The sequence below is a fragment of the Manis pentadactyla genome, chromosome 15, assembly GCF_030020395.1.
Source record: "Manis pentadactyla isolate mManPen7 chromosome 15, mManPen7.hap1, whole genome shotgun sequence".
NCBI classification, from domain to species: domain Eukaryota; kingdom Metazoa; phylum Chordata; class Mammalia; order Pholidota; family Manidae; genus Manis; species Manis pentadactyla.
In genome coordinates this window covers 31,147,667-31,157,066 of record NC_080033.1, presented here as the reverse complement: position 1 = coordinate 31,157,066, position 9,400 = coordinate 31,147,667, and the positions used below count along the sequence as shown (strand labels likewise).

Here is a 9,400-nt window from a genome sequence, read left to right as displayed (position 1 = left end):
GGGGCGTATAAGAACAGAGAAAATACAAAAAGAGCAAAACAGTAGCAGGCTCACAAAACCCAGGAATGCACTTACAGTTACCAAACGGAAAGGGACTGGGGTATATGGGTGGGAATGGAGAGAGAAGGAGCAGGGAAGAAAGGTGGCATTATGATTAGCATGTATAATGTTGGGCGGCATGGTGATGGTTGTACAACACAGAGAAGACAAGTAGGGATTGAACAGCTTCATACTACGCTGATGAACCTTGACGGCAATGCGGTATATGGGGGGAACTTGGTGATGGGGCGTCTAGTAAACATAATTTGCACCATGTATTTGTAGGATAAAGATACCAAAATAAATAAATAAACAAACAATGAGGCAACCCAGTATGAAAAAGACATATGCCCCCCTATATTTATCACAGCACTATTTTCCATAGAAAAGAAATGGAAAGAGCCGATGTGTCCATCATTAGACTAATGGATAAAGAAGACGTGGTACACAAGCAATGGAATACTATTAAGCCATAAGAAGAAAACAAATGCTCCCATTTACAGCAACATGGAAGAAGTTAGAGCATATTATGCTCAGTGAGATTAGGCAGACAGAGATAGAAATGCATCAAATGATTTCACTCACACTCCTTTGGAGTATTACTACAAAGAAAAAACTGAAGGAACAAGACAGAAGCACCCTTGCCAAACCCAACAATGGACTTACGGTTACCAAAGGGAAAGTGAATATGGAGGATGGTTGGGAAGGGAGGGATAAGGGGGACTAATGGGCATTACAAGAAGCACACATTACAAGAAGCTGTGAGGGGAGCACAGGGAAGGCAGTAAAACACAAAGACCAGTAGAGGTTCTAGAGCATATTACTGAGAGGAAAGACAGTGACTCTCATGGGTTATGTGGTGGGGACTTGATAATGGGGAGAGTCTAGTAACCATAATGTTCTTCATGTAACTCTACAGCACTGACACCAAAATTAAAAGAAACACACCGTACCTTGGATATGGTTTCCATATTCCTGATGCTGTCACGGTGGTCAGCGCACACACCTCAACGACATCATATTTCCGCCTAGGGCACCGGGATCTGACGTCGGAGGCTGCTGCAATCACCAGAGACACTCTGTCCCTAGGAAAGAGGCACCACTGTGATGTCATGGAATCTCCAGGCAACAGTGCTGCTCTTGCGAAGTCCAACCCCAGATTCTGGGCACTGCTCAGCGGAGGCAAGCTGCATCATCTTACCAAACATTAGTGGTTCTGGCCTACATGTATATATGTACATATATATACATATCAAGTATTTCTCACATCTGAGCACTACAAGAACAATGAAAAAACTGAAGGAGCAAAAGGGCTGCAGCCTTACAAAAACCAAGAATGGACTAACATTAAACAAAGGAAAATGGACTGGGTGGGAGGGTGGGAATGGAGGGATAAGGGAAGGGGAAAGAAAAGGTGCATTGTTTAGCATGTATAATGTGGGGGGGTGGCACAGGGAAGGCTGTACAACACAGAGTAGACTAGTAGTCATTCCACAGCCTCTTGGCACAATGAAGGACAGTTAGTGCAATGTTGTGCCTGAGGGTAACTTGGTGATGGGGGTATTCTAGGTACGATAATGTTCCTCGTGGAATAGTAGATTAATGATACCAAAATATAAATAAACAAGTAAAAACAGAAATACAATTAATGATACCAAAATATAAAATAAATAAGTAAATATAAAAAGAATGAAGCAACCCAGTTTGGAAAAGATCTGTTCACCCTGACGTTTATCACAGCACTATTCACAATAGCCAAGCTAAGTGTCCATAAGGAGATGAATAGATAAAGAAGGTGTGGTACATATACAGAGCGAAATATTATTCAGCCATAAGGACAAAACAAATCCTACCATTTCCAACCGCATGGATGGAGCTAGAGGGTACAATACTCACTGCAGTAACCCAGGTGGCAAAGACAACTATGAAATGATTTCACTCATCTGGGGAGTATAAGAACAAAGAAAAGACTGAAGGAGCAACACATCAGCATACTCACAGAACCCAAGAATGGCCTAACATTTACCAAAGGGAAAGGGTCTGGAGTGGATGGGAGGGAATGGAGGGATGAGGGGGAAAATGGGATATTACGTTTAGCACACATAATGAAGCTGTGCTGGGACAGGGGAAAGGCAGTATGTACAGAGAATACAAGTAATGATTCTATAGCATCTTACTATGCTGATGGACTTTGACTGTAACGGCGTATGTGGGGGGGTCTTTATAATGGGGTGTGTCTAGTAACCATAATGTTGCTCATGTAACTCTTTAGTACTGACTCAAAAATAAAAAGAAACACACAGTACTTTGGATCTGGTTTCTGTTTTCCCTGATGCTGTCAAGGTGGTCGGCACCCACCTCACCGAAATCACACCCCCGTCTAGGGCAGCAGGCTCTTAAATGGGTACCTGCACCTCTCACCATATGCATTCTGTCCCTAGGAAACGTGCACCACTGTGACGTCATGGAATCTCCAGGCAACAGTGCTGCTCTTGCAAAGCACACCCCCAGAGTGTGGCACTGCCCATCCACGGGAGGCTTCATCATCTTAGCAGACATCAGTGGTTCGGGCCTACATATATATATATATATATATACATATACATATATATATACAATAATTTCCAAAGGGAAAGGGACTGGTGAGGATGGGTGGGAAGGGAGGGAAAAGGGGGAAAAGAGCGCTTACAATTAGCACCCATAATGTAGTGCCGAGGAGACTGGGGAAAGGCAGTATATACAAGTAATGAATCTACAGTTTCTTAGTATGCTGATGGACAGTGAATGTAAAGGGGTACGTGGGGGGAACTTGATAATAGGGGTAGTCTAGTACCCATAATGTTCAAGTAATTGTACATTGACAATATCAAAATTATAAATCAAGTATGAAAGAAAATAAGTAATAAAAAAAAGAATAAGGTAAGAATCTTACCTCGTGGCATATAGAGAATCTATGACATCTTACTACACTGATAGACAGTGACTGCAGTAGGTAAGACGGGGACCCGATAACATGGGTGAATGTAGTAACCACATTGTTTTTTCATGTGAAACCTTCATAAGCGTGTGTATTAATAACACCTTAATAAATCAAAAAAGAATCCTACCTGTTAACATCCTGGATGTTCAAATGCAATCTTATCTTTAAGATGGGATGCTTCCTGCCTTTTACCATGTTGTTTGTGACTGGGTTTACTTGACATATTAATCGCCCAGGTTATATATTACTTGATTAGGGGCTGAAGGAGGAAAAGCAGCATCTGCATCTGGGCAAAGTTAAAGATAAACTAGGCCTTTTTGCAGGCTAAAGTAAATTTTAGAATAGCCTCATTTAATTGACACAATGCAGACTTGGGCCATGCTGAGGTATTTTCTTATCTGGGAAATGTTCGAACATTCCAGGCCATGCTAATCCTGGCTTTTTTGTTTTAACTAATCTTCACAGAAGAATGCTCATACTCCTAGTCTGGTATTTTACTTGAGAGAATTATTGTGACTGTGGCTTTGCTGAATTGTTTAATTCGGAACTTTGGTAAGGGTCTTTTTCCAGAGGCCCTCACCCTACTCTGACTACACACAACCACGGTCCCTTTCTCAGAATCCCTGTGGCAGACTACGAACCGAAATGACGGTAAGATATGAATTTGTAAATACAAGAAAATGCACTGTCAGTTCCCATACCAAGTAAAGAAACTTCATTCCCAAATAAAAAATACGGGAGGTACCTCACGAAAAATTTTTTACTTCTAAAGGCGCTGCCTCCAGGCGGCCCCTCGCCCGCCGCCCAGCCCCGGGTCACACTTGAACCTCAGCTCGCCCGCCCTCACCCTCGAGGCCCCCGGTGAGAAAATCCACACATGGCAAAACGCCCACCGGCCTCCACGTCTGCGCGACACGGCGCGGACCCTCTACCTGCAACCCTGGCCCGGGCGGCAGGAGCGGGTTGGCGTCGCGGCCCTGGGCCAGGCCGAAGCGAGGCGCGGGGTGGAGGGCAGCCACCCTCACCACCCGACCGGACGGAAGAGCAGCGGCTCCGGTGAGCTCCTCCCCAAATGCCACGGAGAACTTGACCAGCGGCACGCACGTATGCCCCGGGCGCATCCGCTCCGCTCCCTCCCTTCCCGGGCGGCTCCTCCGGCGGAGTGTGTCAACTCCTGGACCCTGGCCGGAACCCGCGAGCCCACAACCCGCGTAGGCCGCTTCCCGACCCCGCGGGCCACGCGCTGCACACCGAGCCACTCGCAGGAGCGCCCAGTCGTCCAGCTCCGCCGCGCCCTCAGGCGGAGACAGGGGTTACCGCGCCACGTCTGGGTCCCGCCGCGCCCCGCAGCCACGTACCTTAAAGCCCGCAGAGCCGTCGCTGTCGCCTTCACCCTGAAGCAGGGCCCCCTCTCGACCCTCCACCACAGGTCTGTCACAGCGGGAGACGCTTCTTGGCTGAGCTCTCTTAAGTCCGGCCGGGCCAGCGGCTCAAGTCCGAGCCGATCGCCGCCCTCAGGCCGCCTCGGGAGAGCGGCGGAGGGGCGAGGCGGCGATCCGAGGCCGGGGGCCGAGGTCGGTACCGCCCACGCATGCGCGCCGGGAGGACGGCGCAGCCGAGCAGGGCGGCGCGGGTTCCTCCGCATCTGCTGCGTGGACTGGACGGTGCGGGCCGCTCCTGACCGGACCGAAGTACGGACTGAACGGTGGAAGCTGCCTTTCCCGGCGGCGCTCGCGACACTACTGACTGGGGGATAAATCGGAGGCGGCGCCTACAGCTACTACGCAGCCGCTGGACTTAAGCGATTGCGCCCAATGGCAGCCCGCCATCGACTGACGGCCTTACCGGCCAATGGGCACGAGGCGCCCGGCGCAGCCCCGCCCCCGACTGTCCGCAACAGTTAGACGATGGAAAATAGAAGGAAAAAAATTAAATCTATTTTTTGTCTCTTTGTATTTATCTCTTCCTGATATTTCATATAAAGAAATTATACAATATGGGACTTTCTGTGTCAGCTTCTTTCACTTATAATGTTTTCAAGGCTTATCCATGTTGTAGGATGTATCAATACTTCAGTCTTTTTATGACTCAACAATATTTCACGCTATGGATATAACATCTTTGTGGTGTATACATTCATCAGTTGATGCGGTTGTTTTCACTTCTTGGCTGTTATAAGTAATGCTTCTATGAACACACTGTACACATTTTTCTATAAGTGTTTTCAAATCTAGGTAGTAATGGAATTTCTGGGTCATATGGTATGCTATGTCTAACTTTCTGAGTAACTGCCAAATTGTTTTCCAAAGACGCTGTCCCATTTTACATTCCCACCAGAAATGTATGAGGGTTCTGAATTCTCCACATCCTTATCAACAATTATTTTTTCTGTTCCTGATGTTTTTCTAAACTATCTTAACTGTCTTTGTGGGCATTAAGTGGTAGCTTCTTTGCCCTTTAACTTTTCTTGTGTCCCTTGTAAACAATACAGAGCTGAAGTTTGTTTCTGTTCCCTTGTCTGACAACCTTTTTCTTTATGTTATGCATTTATTTAATTTCTTGTACTCATTACCAACTTAACTGGATTTAATTTTAATCACATAATTTTGTGCTTATTATGTCATATTATTTGAAAAAAATTATTTTCTTTCAGATTAATATTCTTTTTCTATTTCCTCATTCCACTTTTCTCCATGTCTCAGTTTGAAAGTTCTATTCAGTATACCTATTTTTTAAGAGGTCACCATAGATATTTTATTTTTTATTTTTTCATGTTTTTATTTTGGTATGATTAATGTACAACTACATGAGCAACATTATGGTTACTAGACCCCGCCATCATCAAATCCCCACCACATACCCCAATAAGAGTCACTGTTTTACAGCCCAGTAATATGCTGTCGAATCACTACTTGTCTTCTGTGAGGTATCCTGCCCTCCCCGTGCCCCCATCCCTGGCCATATTATGTATGCTATTGTATTGCCCCTTTTCCCCCCTTTTCACTCCCTTCGCACCCATGTTCCCAAGCCCCTTGCCCTTTGGTAACTGCTATAGTCCATTCTTGGGTTCTGTGAGACTACTGCTGTCCTGTTCCTTTAGTTTTTCCTTTGTTCTCATACTCCACAGATGAGTGAAATCACATGATACTTGTCGTTCTCAGCCTGGCTTATTTCACTGAGCATAATACCCTCCAGCTCCATTCAGCATCATAGATATTTTAACATGCATTCTCAACAATATCTCAGGTTATCATGATGCTTTAACTTCCTTCACAGAAACAAAGCATTCTTAAACTTTGATCATTCTCTTCCCCATTTATATGCTATTATTTTCTCATATTTTTGTTGTAACTGTATCTTAAATCCCACCCAGGAGGCATTGTTGTTTCATGTAGTCGTTCAAAGCATTTATCACATAGTCAACAATGTCTTTGTTCATTCCCCTTTGCTTTTCTATGATTTTTAAAAAATTTTTAGTTAAGGTATTACTGATGTGCACTCTTATGAAGATTTCACATGAAGAAACAATGTGATTACTACATTCACCCATATTATCAGGATCCCCCCTTACCTATTGCAGTCACTGTCCATCGGTGTAGTAAGATGCCACCGATTCACTGTTTGCCTCCTCAGCTGCGCAGACACTTCCTATCTCTTTTTCTCTCTCTTTTTCTTCTGGTACCCCCCAAAATGCAAATGTAGTTCCATTTGGATTGGTCACACTGTTCTATTAATATTCTTTCATTCCTGGAGATCCTTTTATCTCTCTCTGCCTCAGTTTCTCTGTATTCCTGCTTAAGTAACCTCAGTGACCATCATTTTGAAATAATTTTTAAAATGCATTTTTAATTCAAATGGATTTTGAAGATAAGAGAAGAATAATCTGGAAAATACTACAGTGACCATCCCCTACATGTGCTTAAAATTACTTAAACCAAGATTACAAAAACAAATTTTGTTTTTTGGATCCAGGGATTACCATTAAATAAAAATTAATTTGATTATTTGGATTACTCTACTCCTTTCTGCTAGACCTTTCCCATATTATGAAATATTTCCATTATGCTAAAAAATAAAAAGCGTGTGTCAAAGCAAAACAGCAGTAAATAAATACAAAAAAACGTTTAGCATGTGAAAAGCAGGAAAAAACCTAGGCAATCTTTGTGCATAATGTCTACATGTCATGTACTTAATGAAATTTATTGAAAATTTATCAACACATAGTTTTTATGTATGTAAAAGTAAATTTACACATGAAAGTGCTTCTTCTTGAGCATTCACTTTTATCACTTCCTCCCTTCTAATTTCAAGATTAATAAGGGAAATCATCCCAACAAAATGCCTTTAGTTAAGTGAGCCAGAATTTAAATACTGCCCTGATTCTTTCAGTTGTAAACTCATACAAGTACCACATGACTAAAGTACTATTCCTGACTTTGAGGAGCTCACAGCACAGTGGAGGGAACTGATACTGACGACATACAGTCTTTTAACATTTTCTTTATCTATATGAGAAACCATAGCATATTTTCACTTATCTCTAGAATGAAATTCAGTTTACAGGTGTAATACTGAAATACCCCTGTTCAAAAGGTCAGTTTAATGTTGTAAACTAAGTATGGTTACTAGAAGTTCTCATTGCTGGGTAGATGTTGATATTTAATGCATACGTTGTATAATACATAAATTTATATTTATATGACAGATACTTGAAATTGAAAATTTCACTGATACATAATGTAGAACAGGATCTTGCAATTGGTACTTGGAATATTTGTCCTTCCAATTTTTCATAAAGAGATATACAGTATGGGTTCCTCCTACTGAAATAATAAAAACACCTAAAATGTCTGTTTACTTGTTCACATATTTTAAAGGTTTTGTGAATTTATATTATTTTCTATTCACTCTTTCTTATCTCCTAAAATGGCTATTTTCCTGGCCTTCCATCTTCTGCATCTGTATTGCAATTAATGCACTTTCTATGCTGAAAATATAGATCTTTTATCTTCAATTGAAATTGACAAACAGATGCTTAAGAAAAACAAAAATAAGGATAGTTTCTATTAGGACCAGGAAACTATTGAAAGCCTCTTGGTCTGCGTTGACACTTTATTAGCTAGGTATTACCCCTGACTTCCTCACCCCCCAAAATAATTCAGTTTACACACACACAAACACACAGCTCATTTGTAGTTTTCAGTGTCCTTTATTCCTTGTAACACATTGGTTATAAACACATCCTTTATTCCTAGTAACACAAAGTGATCCTCTGGACGTTTCTTCTTTAATTTTGTCCTTTGGGTTTAGATCTTTTCATTGATTTTTCTTTATTCTTTAAAAATTCCAGATATGTTAACACTCCTGTGAAATCTTCTGACCTATTTGTAATATTTAAAGTTCCATCTTAGAGTGCAGAGAAACCTAAAGGCATAATTCTTATAATTCATGTTTAGCTTGGGAGAATCCAGAACTATGCTGCAAAATGCAAAATGCAGATTTTTGTTAAAAAGTATTTTAAGACAGTAGGAAAATTCACAAGTGGAAAATTAAATTTAGAGCACTTGAATACTCCAGTAGAACTATACATTATCTTACCATGGGGGAGTGGGTGTGGAAGAGAATTAAAAGAAAAAGCATAACTTTAGAGAGATGTAGCTATTCTTTAACTGTAAATGAAGGGTCACTGATAAAGAATCTCAGAACTGTAAAGAGTCTGAAAAGTCATCTTGTCCTAGCTCCTTATCTCAAGAGGAGAGACTGAGGTAAAAAGGCAGATTCTTGCCGAAAATTACACAATTAATAATTGCTAAGAATAAAGTCTCCGAAATATTACTCCAGTGATCACGTTCCTCTTGTAGTATGTGTGTATAGGGGGCTCATAACTGCATATTCCAACAACCATCAGGCCCTGTCTCTACCTTTCTACTTTTGAAGTTATTAACAAGAAAAGAAATCACGTTAAAATGTTTTCAAAACCAATAAAATACTCATAATTTGAACAAATTGGCCAAAGTGCCTAAATTATGTCAGTTAAATTATCATTTTAAGTTATCTAACAAAATCCAGTTTGCCTTTTTCAAACTTCTAGCGTGAACAAAGCCTAATTGCCTACTGTTTCAGACTATCATTTCTTCCTATAAATTTCATAAAAAGCAATATGGAAAAGATTGTAAGTTATAATTGAGAAAGTTTTATATATAATGTATATATAAAAATAAACATGCAAGCAAGAATATACACACACACACACATATATATACAAGAATTAATTAACATTCTTCTTCATATTGGCTTACTAAAGAAACAGTTTATTCTCATTAGATTAGATTGCATAACCTTTCTTAAGTAGTGAGTTTTTAATTAAATAGATTTTCTTTA

At 41.2% G+C, this 9,400-nt stretch overlaps 1 protein-coding gene across 1 annotated transcript in view; it reads left to right on the top strand.

Moving 5' to 3' along the window:
- Window positions 1-3,664: 3,664 nt before the first annotated feature.
- LOC130680971 (uncharacterized) overlaps window positions 3,665-9,400 on the top strand; it is a 469,230-nt gene continuing 463,494 nt past the window's right edge. Inside the window, exons 1-2 of the mRNA XM_057492865.1 lie at window positions 3,665-3,670; window positions 3,805-4,585. Coding sequence (XP_057348848.1) covers window positions 3,665-3,670; window positions 3,805-4,585 — 787 coding nt within the window. The remainder of the gene's footprint in view (window positions 3,671-3,804; window positions 4,586-9,400) is intronic.